The sequence below is a fragment of the Schistocerca cancellata genome, chromosome 5 (genome assembly GCF_023864275.1).
Source record: "Schistocerca cancellata isolate TAMUIC-IGC-003103 chromosome 5, iqSchCanc2.1, whole genome shotgun sequence".
In the NCBI taxonomy this organism is placed as follows: Eukaryota; Metazoa; Arthropoda; class Insecta; order Orthoptera; family Acrididae; genus Schistocerca; species Schistocerca cancellata.
The window spans coordinates 436,064,386-436,080,201 of NC_064630.1; the positions used below are offsets into that span (position 1 = coordinate 436,064,386).

At 44.4% G+C, this 15,816-nt stretch overlaps 1 protein-coding gene across 1 annotated transcript in view; it reads right to left on the minus strand.

Moving 5' to 3' along the window:
* LOC126188592 (uncharacterized) overlaps positions 1-15,816 on the minus strand; it is a 98,996-nt gene that overhangs the window by 27,256 nt on the left and 55,924 nt on the right. Inside the window, exon 3 of the mRNA XM_049930194.1 lies at positions 13,597-13,763. Coding sequence (XP_049786151.1) covers positions 13,597-13,763 — 167 coding nt within the window. The remainder of the gene's footprint in view (positions 1-13,596; positions 13,764-15,816) is intronic.

The following is a 15,816-nucleotide window of genomic DNA, read 5'->3' on the forward strand; positions in this document are numbered from 1 at the left end:
ATGTGAACAATGAATAATAACTTTTTGTCAAAATATTGCCTATATACATAAAATTGTGAATAATGAGTGTTTTAATTGAAGAAATTGGTTGTAATAAATGTTATAAAATGTAAACTGCACCTTATGAGTGAATTAATAAAATTATTTGTATATGATGTATGTAAATGGGCGTAACTAGTAAAAATTCACTCTTATAGTTTTCTTAAAAAATTAATAAAATGTTAATCGGGCCCACCAGATCCTGTTACTGTATCTTAGGAATCTTTCAATATGACAATAAATTTTACAGAAATAAATTTAACTCCAAAGAATGATTATATGAAAAGAAAAAAATTTTAAATTAGGGCAGGGCCTTGGAGGCCCTGCATATGCATTCATGTGTGTTTTCGGCACCATGCATCCTAGGATTAACTGGATTTGTAATGTGTGGAGGTGCGCCATCTTGCATAAAAATGATCCCATCCACGCTGTTGGAGACCTGGAATGACGTGGCTGCGCAAAAAACACTCTAACCAGTGACGGTAGAAGTAACAGGACCGGAAGCACCCGTCTCTTCGAAAAACTATGGCCCTATGATAAATGATGCCGCATACCCGCACCACACAGTGACCTTTCCAGGATGAAGTGGTACTGACTGATTTGCGTGTGGATTTTCCGTTGTCCATATTCGACAATTATGTGTATTGACGTATTCTGTCAGGTGGAAGTGGGCTTCATCTGTCCACAAAATCTTCCACGGCCAATCATTGTCCACTTCCATGCGAGGAAGAAATTCTAAAGCAAAGGTCTCTCTTGCTGGCAGGTCAACAGGAAGCAACTCGTGCACATGGGTAATTTCGATTGGATAGCAAAGAAAGATGTTTCGTAGGATTTTACCCACCGTGCTTACGACGGGTATGTCCAATGTTCGGGCATTTCTCTGTGCACTATACGTTTGCACACTACCACTCGTCTCCTGCTGCGTTGCTGTGGCTACTGCTTGCACTGACGTCGAGTCAATTCCGTTTGCTCCCTCTACCAGGTTGTACACCAAAAGAGCCGGCTTTCCGAATTTTCTCCAGAACCACAGCAGTCATCGGACCAACGCCTTTCTTCGAACCCTTCAGTGTCCGGAACTTCTGCTGAGCGACGTGTGCATTGTCATCAATCTTGTGATATAGCTTTACAAACAGAGCGCGATCCTGGATTGAGACAGTCATGGCGAACGTCGCATACGCGAAAGGAGGAAAAGCCGTGTACACGGCATGTTTATAACAACTTCAATGGGTCGTGCGCATGACAGATGTTCTCATTTACATATTCTGACACATACAGCGCCATCTATTGATCAGTTTTCACACCATTTCTGTTTCTTCTGCCATACGTTTTCCTTCTTCTCCAATAATATTCCGTTGCATTTTGACTTCCTTCTGACTAGTGGTGTTATTTCTACATTGTTTCGAAAGTTTAGCTTCAATTATACTCACCGTGTACATTGTGGGTGTTCACAAATTTTTAGAATCAAATAAATTTGAGAGTGTGAAATTAATAGTATCTGCTGTATAACAGTTATGCTTATCAACTAGTTTAGACATAACAACAACAACAACAACAACAACAATAATAATAACAATAACAACTTATCTGACAGAAGTAAGAATTGTTTTGTGGGATTCCATTTCTTCGGACAACTGTACAAGATCCCTAACAGATGTATAAGTTCACGAAATTACTTCCGGACTGAAAATCAGATATTCTTACGTTGCGCCCACACAACTGTACACCTCTCTGTTAAATGTTCGCCTGTAGTCACACTTATTTGATTTCGTCACTCTCTGTGGCCCGAGTTCCTTTGCGGCTAACTTCTCCTGGTAATTTACTTTTCTATTCCTGGAATGAGATTTTCACTCTGCAGCGTAGTGTGCACCGACATGAGAATTCCTGACAGATTAAAGCTGTGTGCTGGATCGAGACTCAAACTAGGGACGTATGCCTTTTGCCGGCAAGTGTTCTACTGACTAAGCTACCCAAGCACTACCCATCCTTACAGCTTTACTTTTCTATTAGCATTTACAATAGATTCAACATAGTTCATGTTTACACTGCCACGAAAGCCGATTCCCGCACAGTAAACAACCATCTCAAAATACAAAGTGCCGTTTGTGAAAATGGTTAAACTCAAGTAGTAATGTCTACCAACATGGTGACTTTACTATTATAAAAATGAGGCGCTGTGGTCCATAAGGGCCTAAAGCACACCACCATCGATCCCATATTTAAGCGAATATCAGATAAGCCAATGATACAGCTGTTAGTGAATTTTCATATATACACTATGTGATCAAAAGTATCCGGACACCCCAAAACACATACGTTTTTCATATTAGGTGCATTGTGCTGCCACCTACTGTCAGGTACTCCGTATCAGCAACCTGAGTAGTCATTGGACATCGTGAGAGAAGAGAATGGGGTGACCTGCAGAACTCATGGACTTCGAACGTGGTCAGATGATTTGTATCACTTGTGTCATACGTCTGCATGCGAGATTTTCACACTCCTAAACATCTCTAGGTCCACTGTTTCCTATGTGATAGAGAAGTGGAAACGTGAAGGGGCACTTACAGCAAAAAAGCGTGCAGGCTGACATCGTCTGTTGACTGACAGAGACCATTGACAGTTGAAGAGGATCGTAACGTGTAATAGGCAGACATCTTTCCAGACCATCACACAGGAATTACAAACTGCATAAGGATCCACGGCAAGTACTATGACAGCTAGGCTGGAGGTGAGAAAACTTGGATTTCATGGCCGATCAGCTGCTCATAAACCACACATCACGTCGGTAAATGCCAAACAACGTCTCGCTTGGTGTAAGGAGCGTAAACATTGGATGATTGAGCAGCGGAAAAACGTTGTGTGGAGTGATCAATCACGGTACACAATGTGGCGATCCGGTGGCAGGGTGTGGGTATGACGAATGCATGGTGAACGTCATCTGCCAGCATGTATAGTTCCAACAGTAAAATTCGGAGGTGGTGGTGTTATGGTGTGGTCGTGTTTTTCATGTTTTGGAACGCCGACTTCGTGCCAGGCCTCACCGACTTACAGCGATACCTCTCCTCAGCGCAGCACTCTGTGAAGAATGGGCTGTAGTAGTAGTAGTAGTAGTAGCAGTAGTAGTTGGTTGGTTGTTTTGGGAAGGAGACCAGACAGCGTGGTCATCGGTCTCATCGAATTAGGGAAGGATGGGGAAGGAAGTCGGCCGTGCCCTTTCAGAGGAACCATCCCGGCATTTGCCTGAAGTGATTTAGGGAAATCACGGAAAACCTAAATCAGGATGGCTGGACGCGGGATTGAACCGTCGTCCTCCCGAATGCGAGTCCAGTGTCTAACCACTGCGCCACCTCGCTCGGTAGTGGTAGTGGTAGTAGTAGTAGTAGTAGTAGTAGCTTTATTCATCTGTAGATCTCTTTTTACAAGGATATAGGACATGTCAAAGTATTTACAAATTTAGATCAATTTAAAATAAGCTAATTCGTATACACATATATTTACAGACTTCTAGTTAGAGACAATCATTAGATTTACTCTTGGTATACAATACTTTTTTTTACAAATAACTTATTAAATAATGTAATGCCACATTGTTCACTCATATCTCACTATCAGTCACTGCTCACACTATACATACATTGTTTCATAAGAATACACACACACACACACACACACACACACACACACACACACACACACTGGTGATCTCTGGGCCATTTTCTGTACCGCAACTTCCCATTTACTATCCTGAAAAACTGAGTCAGCATCCCTCCATAATGAGTGAGATGTTGAGCCCAGAAAGGGGAAGAGGTGTTAGTATTGTGCTATGCATAGCTTGGGGGTGAGTATTTCTAGAAAGGAAAAAAAAGAAGGTAAAAAAACAAAGTGAAGGTGTTATGTGGAATGTTTTATAATAATAATAATAATAATAATAATAATAATAATAATAATTATTATTATTATTATTATTATTATTATTTATTTGTATAACATTTTTTATCAAACCCCTACTCTGTTTTAGCTAAGTAATCCTTCAATGTATAAAACGTATTGCATAATAGATACTTTTTAGCTGCCTTTTTAAATAAGTGTATTTTGGCAACTTCTTTAATCTCTTTTGGTAATTTATTGTACAGTTTTATTCCTTGGTAGAAAATGCTGTTTTGATTTTTATTTTTATTTTTTCTTGGTAAATGTAAGTTGAGTCTATCTCTTGTTGCATGGTCATGGACAGAACTGTTTGTGCAGTAATTACCAATGTTATTTTTCATGTGTACAGCTGACTAGTAAATGTATTCACGTGGGGCAGTTAAAATCCCCAGTGTTCTGAACCGATCTTTACAATGAGCTCGACTAGTGTTTTTGGTTATTATTCTTATGGCTCTTTTCTGGAGTTTGAAAATTGTGTGTTCATATTTTGTGCATTTGTTCCCCAAAAAAGAATTCCATAGCTAAGAATTGAGTGTACATTTGAATAATATGTAACTAAAAGACACCATATGTTACACATTGATGATAGGATTCTAAGGGCATAACATGCTGATGACATTCTGTTTGCAAGTTCCTTTGTGTGTTCACACCACTTCAACTGAGAATCAATATTCATTCCTAGAAATTTTGCATTTGTTACACAGTCTACAGAGGCGCCATCTACATTTAATTTAACATTGTCATTTTTCCTCTTCAAACTGAAATTCATGGCATTAGTTTTCTTTATGTTCAATGTCAATTTGTTACTTATTGACCAATCATAAACTTCGTTGAGAGTTTCATTTGCTTTCTCGGCAAGGAGTTCTCTTGTTTTCTCAGTGACTATAATATTGCTGTCATGAGCGAAGAGGATTTTTTCACCATGAGTAACACTACTGGGACAGTCATTGATGTATATCAGGAACAGTATTGGTTCTCATATGCTACCTTGCGGAACCCCCATGTTAGTGTATTTTGATTCTGATAAGTGTTTTACTAAATGTTTAGATCTATTTGAAGTATGTGTTGTCTCTACTTTTCGTACCCTACCTGTTAGGTATGATCGAAACCAGTCATTAGCTACCCCTCTTATTCCTAATGCTTCTAATTTATTTAATAGAATCTTGTGGTCGACTGTATCAAACGCCTTAGAAAGATCCAAAAATATGCCTGTGACACAGTCATCTTTATCAAGAGCATCAAGTACAACTTTTGTGAATTCTACTGTGGCTGACTCCGTATTTTTGCCACTTTGAAAACCAAACCGTGATTTGCTTAAATGATTGTATTTATTTAGGTAATTCATTAATCTGTCTTTCATAATTGCTTCTATTATGTTTGAGAAAGCTGACAGCAGGGAAATGGACTGGTAATTTTCTATGTCTTCTGCATTACCTTTCTTAAGTAAAGGTACAACTCTTTCCTGTTTTAACTGCTCTGAAAATGTCCCTGATGTGAAGGATTCATTTATCATATTTGTTACGGGGCCTTGTATAATCGCTATGCATTGTTTTAGTACACACATTGGTACTTCATCTAAGCCTACTGATTTTTTATTTTTTAGTTTTTGAATTGTTTTACTGACTTCATTCTCTGTGGTTGGCAGTAACATCGTTGTATTTAGTGCAACATTATTTACAGATATTATATTTGTTTGGGGGAATTTTTGCTGTAACTTATCTGCAATACTTGAAAAATGCTCGTTTACATAGTTTGCTATTTTTTTTCCTTTATTGAATTTCGATTTCCCCCGAAGGGGGCTGGCTGGCAGCAGCTTAGTACGCTGCTCTACAGCCTACAGACTTTTTAAAAACGTAAGAAGAAAAGAAACAATAAAAGCAGGCGATAAAACGGTTACTTAAATTGCAAAACGGCGGAAATTTGTGGAAAGTTAAAACATAAAGCAAAGGGGTTGGCAATGCTAATAAAATACACAGGAATCAGACAAGTAACATAGTAGACACACAATTAAAAAAACTTGGGTACAGTCTGGTTTCTGTTCACAAGAGATAAAAAAAATCACCCCCAGCGACAGTATGATGGCCGTTCGCAACACTTCCCAAAAGACACACAAGACTGAACACTCACTGTAAAACACTGCACGAAAATGTCGGCACAAAGATGACGCTCGCTAGCCAAGGGCAGATGGGGGGGGGGGGGACCTGGCCAGATGAGGGGGAAAACAAGGAGGGAGGAGAGGAAAAAACGAAAGGGGGGACCAAAGGAGTGAGAGGACTCATAAGGGGGGAGAGGGGCAGGGCAGACGCGAGAGAGAATCGGAAAAGGCAGAGGAGGGAAATGCAAAAGGACTCGGGGGAGAGAAGGGGGGCAGAGAGAGGGTAGGTGGGGAAAAAAAGAGGATGGAAGGGGGGGAGAGGGAGCCCGGGAAAGGGACAGAGGAAAGGAGGGGGAGTGAGAATCAGAGTTGATAGGAGGGATAAATGGAGGGAGAGAGGGCATCATCTGGGAGGGGGAGTTGATGGAAACCACCTTGGGAAAGGAGATGAAGGGTGTGGAGATGGAGGGTAGGGGGGACACAACAGTGAAGACGTGGCAGGGTGCAGGGATGGGAGAGGAGAGGAGCAACCAGGGGGTGAGGGGGATCAAGGCGGCGGGAGGTGTAGAGTATGTGGATATGTTCGAGGAATAGGGGCAGATGGTGGAAAGGAATGAGGTCATAGAGGATCCGCATGGGGGACGGGAGGAATATATGGAAGGCGAGGTGGAGTGCATGACGCTCAAGGATCTGGAGGGACTTATAGAATTTGGGGGGCAGATATCTAGGTGGGACTGGCATAACAGAGGATGGGACGGATTAAGGGTTTGTAGGTGAGGAGGAGGGTAGAGGGGTGCAACCCCCATGTCTGGCCAGAGAGGAGTTTGAGAGGTGGTTGTGGGCTTTGGATTGGATGGAGTAGAGATGAGATATCCAGGTGAGGTGACGGTCAATGGTGAGGCTAAGGTAGGTGAGGGTGGGGGTGAGGTGGACAGGACGGGCACAGGTGGTAAGGGAGAAATCCAGGAGACAGAAGGAGCAAGTGGTACCACCTACGATGATTGCCTGGGTCTTGGAAGGACTGATTTTCAGGAGCCACTGGTTACACCATGTGGCAAAAAGGTCATGGTGATTCTGGAGAAGGCGTTGGGACCGTTGGAGGGTAGGAGTGAGGGCGAGGAACGCCGTGTCATCGGCATATTGCAAGAGGTGTACTGGAGGGGGGGGGGGGTTGGGGCATATCTGCCGTGTACAGGAGGTAGAGGAGAGGGGAGAGGACAGAGCCCTGGGGCACACCTGCAGAGGGGTAGAAGGTGTGGTGGGAATTGGCATTATGGATAGTAACATAGGAGGGTCGGCAGGAGAGGAAGGAGGCCATCAGACGGATGTATTTGACACGAAGGGCATAGGTTTGGAGTTTAAACAGGAGATCGGGAAGCCAGACACGGTCGTAGGCCTTTTTGAGGTCGAGGGAGACAAAAATGGCTGAGCGACGGGAATTAAGCTGGAGGGAGAGGAGATGAGTGAGGTGGAGGAGTTGGCCATCGGCAGAGAAGGGAGGTCGAAAGCCACATTGGGTGTCGGGGAGGAGATGGTTTTGGTGGAGGTGGTGATGGATGCGCCGGGAAAGGATGGATTCCAAGAGCTTGCTGAAGTCCGATGTGAGACAGATAGGGTGATAGGAAGAGGCATCAGATAGAGACTTGTTGGGTTTGGAGAACATCGGGATATGGGAGGTGTTCCACAGGTCGGGATAGAAGCCAGTGGCAAGGACTGGAAGGAAGGAGGGAGGGCAGTGTTTGAGGTGGTGGTAGGTAATGCAATCGTGCCCAGGAGCAGTGTTGCGTTTAGTGCGGAGTGTGAGGCTGATGTCCTGTGGAGTGATGGGAATGTTAAGTTCAGATGGTGGTGTGTGGCCCAAGTACTGGAAGCTAGGAGCAAGGGGAGGAACAGAGGTATTCGTACGGTCCATGACATCAGGGAAGAGGGAATAATCAAAGTGGGGATCATCTGGGATGAAAAAAGCATTGTAGAGGTGAGAGGCAAAGTGGTTGGCCTTACTGAGGTTGTCAGGAAAGGGATAGTCATCAAGGAGGAGAGGGTACTGGGAGGTGGGGCAGTTCCCAGTAAGGCAGTGGAAAGCAGACCAATACTTGGAAGAGTTGATGGGGAGGGTGGTGCTGAGTTGTGTACATGTCTGGCGCCAGGCACCGCGTTTCTTCGCAGTAAGTAGGTCGCGGATGTGTCGTCGTAACTGCAGGTGCGGGTAAGTGTATCCCGGACACGAGTGCAGAGAAAAGAGCGGTAGAGGCGGCGGGACTCTCGAAGGAGAAGGACAGCCTGTGGAGGCAGGGCGGGGCGGTGAGGGTAGATGGCTTTGGTGGGGATATGGGTGGCGACGGCGTCAGACATGGTCTGGAACAGGAAGGCAGCAGTGCGAGAGATGTCATCAGGAGTTTGGAGGGTAAGGCCGTGGCCGTCAACCTGGGTGTGAATGGAGTCCCAGTAGGCATCCCAGTTGGCACGGGAGTAATCATGGACAAGTTTAGGAGGGATGTCGGGGCGAGGAGCGTTGCGGGGATGGCGACCACTAGAGATAGTGAGGAGAACAGGAGTATGGTCACTGCCAATGAGGTCAAGGACATCTGCGGTGATGCGCCCAAGGAATAGTTTGCTAAGTGCTGTGGATCATTTATTTACTTTATCCCCCTCCCCTAGCAGTATGTTATTCTGCGTCTGTTTGCCTCTCCCTGCTTCCTTTTTTATAACATCCCAGACTGCTTTGCTTTTATTCTCTGCAGTATATATTATTTTGTCATTAAATGACTTTTTTGGAGCAATCAGCACTTTCCTATAGATGTTTTTGTATCTATGATATAAATTTAAGAATTCCCCAAGAAACCTTTCAGCATCTGATTGAACGTATGTCTGCGAGAGTGGAAGCTGTCATCAAAGCTAAGTGTCGGCCAACACTATATTGAATTTCAGCATTACCGATGGAGGGGGCAATGTACTTGTCATTTTCAGCCACGGGTCCGGATACCTTTAATCACACAGTGCACAATGTGGGCCTACAGCACAGGTAAACCTAATTCACTATATTAACAGATTTCAGAAGCATGAATAAGTGCTTTAGTCTCACAATCGATGGTGATGCGTTTTAGGTCCTTATGATTCTCAGCGCCAAAATGGATTACTGTACGATAAAATTCATAACTACTATAACTCATTCCGAAACTCACGAACTAGGTTTACTGTCAGTACAACTATAACATATGTTGACATCCTATCTAATTTCTCTGCAGTACATAGTGAGTGAATTAGCATATCCGCTGTCACCTAGCAGGATTTAGGCCGAGCAAATGGGGATAAAAGTCTGCCACACTGTGCTACCACCAGGTGGCACTGACATAAGCTTCTAGTTGTGCACACCGTGAAACGTTAACATTGTTGATCAAATCAGTACGTGGTAGAGCACATGCCCGCGAAAGGCAAAGTTCCCAAGTTCCAATCTCGGTTCGGCACACAGTTTCAATCTGCCAAGGAGTTTCCAATCAGTACGTATTTGGCTCATAAGTCAATTATGTCACGCAAGTTGCGAATGCGCAAAAGCTGCTTTAAACGTGCACAAATGAAGTGCACGCGACCCTAATCTCAAGTTTCTTAGAGTCTAGAATAGCAGTAGCACGGTAGATTTAAGTGCCGTATCTTTCAGATTGCAGCATCTATGTTATGTTTAACAGCATTCAGAGAAAAATAACCAATAAATCCGTAAGGTGTCGAAAGTTAGGATGTTCACGTGCTTTTGTGCTCTTACTTAGCAGCCGCCACTGACTCCACCCGTAGATGTCCACGACCTAATAGCTCATGCGCATGCCACTTTGGCAATGGTGGATGCAGGTGTGTTGCATAGGATCTACCTATTCTGTTTTTAGTACCTCATTGGATACCGTCAATGTTACTGCATCAACAGTTATTTTCTATTGGTTTTATTTGTGTCATGGACAAACAAAATTGTCCTTTACGTCTATTAGAAGCTCGTGTTAAAAAAAAAAATGGTTCAAATGGCTCTGAGCACTATGCGACTTAACTTCTGAGGTCATCAGTCGCCTAGAACTTAGAACTAATTAAACCTAACTAACCTAAGGACATCACACACATCCATGCCCGAGGCAGGATTCGAATCTGCGACCGTAGCGGTCGCTCGGTTCCAGACTGTAGCGCCTAGAACCGCACGGCCACTCCTGCCGGCTGCTTGTGTTTCGTCTTAATGTTTAAATAAAGGTAACAGTAACAGAAAGAAAGAAATGTACAAGATACCACATTGTGAATGTGTAAATCCGGGCCCACATCTCGTGGTCGTGCGGTAGCGTTCTCGCTTCCCACGCCCGGGTTCCCGGGTTCGATTCCCGGCGGGGTCAAGGATTTTCTCTGTCTCGTGATGGCTGGGTGTTGTGTGCTATCCTTACGTTAGTTAGGTTTAAGTAGTTCTAAGTTCTAGGGGACTGATGACCATAGATGTTAAGTCCCATAGTGCTCAGAGCCATTTGAACCATTTTTTGTAAATCGGGTACAATTTGATGCTTTAACTGAAAAAAAAAAAGGTTAGTCGCGAACCCTACTCAAACATTGGCGATTCTGGATATCCGTTCCCCACGGCATTGTCGTCTCACTGAGCTAATAGGAAAGGTCTGGTACAGCGCAGAGTTCATGCTAGCTCTTCTTGGTCACGTTGCACGCAATTATAGCATTGCCAGAGCCTCGTATTTTAAGTCGCGTTTCTATCAAAGCTGTTGGTGGGACTAGTTTTTGCTAGATACACTTTTGGCTCAAACTGAAATGAGGAATCGCATGGCTAATGCCAAGTGTGGCATTGTTTCTACACTCTGTGTTATAAGAAAGTAATTATAAACTGACTGAAAATTTTCGCCTGTGTCCCGACTCTTGTGTCCTTGTTCCGCCGAAGTTTTAGACCACTAGCCCATAAGTCCAGATTTTCCGAAAATTGGACGTGGCAACTCTAGTATAGACTGCCAGTTCTGCGAGATGGAGGCAGGATTTGTTCCCCTGCACCGATCCTCTCCCGTCGGGTGGTTTCAGTTCTCGTTTGCTTACACTCGTGGCCGATAATCACGGTATTGTATCCGTCCCCCATTGTTTATGTCTGTTTGTGTGAAATGGAGAGATTTTATGCAGATTGCAGGTGGAGGGGGGGGGGGGGGGGAGAAAGGAAAGGAAAGCGAAGGAGCTACTGATGTCAGCTGCATGGGGATTTTATGCAGAATCAGCGGTTACGAGCGAAAATCTGTGCTGGACCGGGATTAGAAACTGGGATCTCCTGCTCACTAGGCAGTTGCGTTAACCACTGCACCACCCAGACACAGCGATTATTGCAATTGTGCGGACTATCTCGGCACGCCTCTCGGCATATCTGCAGTCCCCGTCCGTGTTCTCTGTGCTCACTACTTGCGCATCCACTCTGGAGGTGGTGGACTCGTGCAGGAGAATCAGTTATATGAATGCATGGTGTCTGTTCTTTCAGACATTCTCCATGCATTCATATAATTGACTTTCCTCGATGTGCAATTAATCCACCGCCTTCAGTGCGGATGTACATCTACGTTCGACCTCCTGCGAGAATCTCGGAGTAGCGAGCATGGAAGACACCGACGAGGAGTGTGGATAGGTGGCGCTAGGTTTGAATGTGGGTCAGCCGAAAGGCATGCCGACATAGTCCGCGCAATTGCGATAAATACTGTGTCCAGGTGGTGCAGGTGCAGAGGTTAATGTAACGGCTAGTAAGCAGGACATCCCAGGTTCGAATCCCGGTCCAGCACAGATTTTCACTCACCTCCGATGATTCCACATAAAGGCCCGACGCAGCTGACATCAATAGTTCCGTCCCTTTCCTTTCGCGTCTCCTCCCTCCACCTTCAACTTATACAGGGTCTTACAAAAAGGTAAGGCCAAACTTTCAGGAAACATTCCTCACACACAAATAAAGAAAAGAGCTTAATTTCCATGTTAGAGCTCATTTTAGCTTCGTCAGTATGTACTGTACTTCCTCGATTCACCGCCAGTTGGCCCAATTGAAGGAAGGTAATGTTGACTTCGGTGCTTGTGTTGACATGCGACTCATTGCTCTACAGTACTAGCATCAAGCACATCAGTACGTAGCATCAACAGGTTAGTGTTCATCACGAACGTGGTTTTGCAGTCAGTGCAATGTTTACAAATGCGGAGTTGGCAGATGCCCATTTGATGTATGGTATAGCACGGGGCAATAGCCGTGGCGCGGTACGTTTGTATCGAGACAGATTTCCAGAACGAAGGTGTCCCGACAGGAAGACGTTCGAAGCAATTGATCGTCGTCTTAGGGAGCACGGAACATTCCAAGCTATGACTCGCGACTGGGGAAGACCGAGAACGACGAGGACACTTGCAATGGACGAGGCAATTCTTCGTGCAGTTGACGATAACCCTAATGTCAGCGTCAGAGAAATTGCTGCTGTACAGGGTAACGTTGACCACGTCACTGTATGGAGAGTGCTACGGGAGAACCAGTTGTTTCCGTACCATGTACAGCGTGTGCAGGCACTATCAGCAGCTGATTGGCCTACACGAGTACACTTCTGCGAATGGTTCATCCAACAATGTGTCAATCCTCATTTCAGTGCAAATGTTCTCTTTACGGATGAGGCTTCATTCCAACGTGATCACGTTGTAAATTTTCACAATCAACATGTGTGGGCTGACGAGAATCCGCACGCAATTGTGCAATCACGTCACCAACACAGATTTTCTGTGAACGTTTGGGCAGGCATTGTTGGTGATGTCTTGATTGGGCCCCATGTTCTTCCACCTACGCTCAATGGAGCACGTTATCATGATTTCATACGGGATACTCTACCTGTGCTGCTAGAACATGTGCCTTTACAAGTACGACACAACATGTGGTTCATGAACGATGGAGCTCCTGCACATTTCAGTCGAAGTGTTCGCACGCTTCTCAGCAACAGATTCGGTGACCGATGGATTGGTAGAGGCGGATCAATTGCATGGCCTCCACGCTCTCCTGACCTCAACCCTCTTGACTTTCATTTATGGGGGCATTTGAAAGCTCTTGTCTACGCAACCCCGGTACCAAATGTAGAGACTCTTCGTGCTCGTATTGTGGACGGCTGTAATACAATACGCCATTCTCCAGGGCTGCATCAGCGCATCAGGGATTCCATGCGACGGAGGGTGGATGCACGTATCCTCGCTAACGGAGGACATTTTGAACATTTCCTGTAACAAAGTGTTTGAAGTCACGCTGGTACGTTCTGTTGCTGTGTGTTTCCATTCCATGATTAATGTGATTTGAAGAGAAGTAATAAAATGAGCTCTAACATGGAAAGTAAGCGTTTCCGGACACATGTCCACATAACATATTTTCTTTCTTTGTGTGTGAGGAATGTTTCCTGAAAGTCTGGTCGTACCTTTTTGTAACACCCTGTATAATATGTGTCACAGCTGCGGATTCGGCGAGGAGTCTGTTCTTTGGGCCACAGAAAGTACGCGTTCGCATAAGAGAGGAGACTTGATGTAACGCTCACCGGCGCGCCGCTCCAGTAGGGCACGTCCCGCGTGCGCATGCGCGGCGCCCACAGCAGCAGCCAGAGGGCGAGCATGCAGACCGACAGCCCCAGCAGCAGCTCCAGGCCGGAGAGCGCGCACGCCAGCCGACGCGACCGGTACGCCCGTGGCCGCTGCGGGTCCAGCTCTGAAATGTGTGTTTACCTATTAGTCGCCGTTTTCTATGTGGCCCGCGCCCTAAAAGAGGCTGCAGGCCGTGTTTCACAGTTACTGTCTTTATCGTTACAGTCAACTGTACACTATTAAAATTGCATTTATTGATTGTTCTGTCGGTTCTTGGTAGAATATTTCAAATATTATGAATCAAACACACACAACACTGGTGCAATATTCTACAATGTTTATTATTTGTTACACGAACCGGTTTTCGGCTGTTACGCCATTATCCGGTAAAAAAACAAGTATGTTGTGCAGTGAAAGTCTGTTGCATGAAAGATTTTAAACTAGTGCATGTACAGAGTTTCTCCGTTTCCACAGACGAAAAATGTTAGTGTTCGAATTAAGAATAAAACAAGAGGGATTATTTAAGTGTAAAAGCGAAGCAAGATTATTTAACTAAAATAAAATATGTGACACATTAATTAATGAACTATAGACAAATTACAACAGCTGTACGTAGAAGAAATTAAGTGAATAATAAACTTTGAAGACATATTCCAAAGATATGGCCGAACAAAATAATCCTCTCTTTAATAGTTCCTATATTACAAAAAACCCACATAAGCTAGCAGGTGAGTGAAGCAGCTGTGATTATACGAAGTAAATTTTTTTATCACAGCGAGAGAAACACTGGAATAAAGGAACTGGGGCATGTGAGTAAGATGGGTAATTTACAACATGGCCTGGATGGGATTGTGAGTAGTATCTGCAGTTAGAAGTGGCGAGTAAGGGGACTGTGTCTGGCCATTCAGTACTAAGTTTGGTTTGATGGACATGTGTTTATTAATTTACATTATTTCAAGATAGTTCATCGCCCTTCCTTTATGGATATGATGTAATGTTTCATATTTCATCTTGTAACTATGGCCTTTTTTAAGCAAGTGGTCTGCAGAAGTAGAGTCTCCTCTTCCAAGTTTCCAACTTCTGTGTTGCCCCTTCAAGCCGGTACTTATTGCTCTGCCAGACTGACCTATACAGAATGTGCCACAATTACACGTAATTTTCTGTATTCCACTCTTACACAAATATATATAAAATTACAGGGTGAGTCAAAAGTTGCACTACACCCTGTTACGTCAAAAACCCTGAAGGAATGGGGAAACCTGAGTATTCCAGTAACGTATCTTACCGAACATGGACGCCAACTTGACATCGGCCTTCTTGAATCCAAGTCAATACTTTTACGTGGAAAGGGGGTCGTATGATATATCAAATATCAGCAGTTTCTGACAACTTCATTACTGTAAACACATTCGAAGTAGCATTTATGCTTCAAAAGTGACAACACGTTTTTGTTGCAGGCAACAGAAAATTGCTTTGAACAAGGAGGAGAGAACTGAGGTCAAATGGTTCAAATGGCTCTGAGCACTATGGGACTTAACTGCTGAGGTCATCAGTCTCCTAGAACTTAGAACTACTTAAACCTAACTAACCCAAGGACATCACACACAGTCATGCCCGAGGCAGGATTCGAACCTGCGACCGTAGCGGTTGCGCGGCTCCAGACTGTATCGCCTAGAACCGCTCGGCCACCCCGGCCGGCAACTGAGGTCATTCTGATGTCTGAAGAACGGAGTTTTCGTGTCATAGCGGCAGATTTTACTAGGCGGCACCCAGAAAGACCTCCAATTTCACACAACACTGTCAGGTGCTTAATTTCGAAATTCCGATAAATGGGACTGTGGCAGACAAGCCATGGAGTGGCCATCCAACAAGGCGCTACTAACGAGATAACGTCAACATTTGTTTTGGCGTCGTTCGTGAAGAGCCCACACCGCAGCACATGACGTTTGTCAGCAGAATGTATGATCGGCCAGTCATCGATCTTCCGAATCATTCGTGCCTATCAATGGCATGTACTCAAGATTCAACTACTCCAGAACCTAGCAGAGAATGAGCCAGACAGATGTATGCAGTTTTGCACGTGGGCCCTAGACCAAGTTCAACAAGATCCCTCTTTTGCCTGAAGTATCTTGCTCAGTGATGAGGCAAACTCTTTGTCAGTGGTGAAGTCAACCATC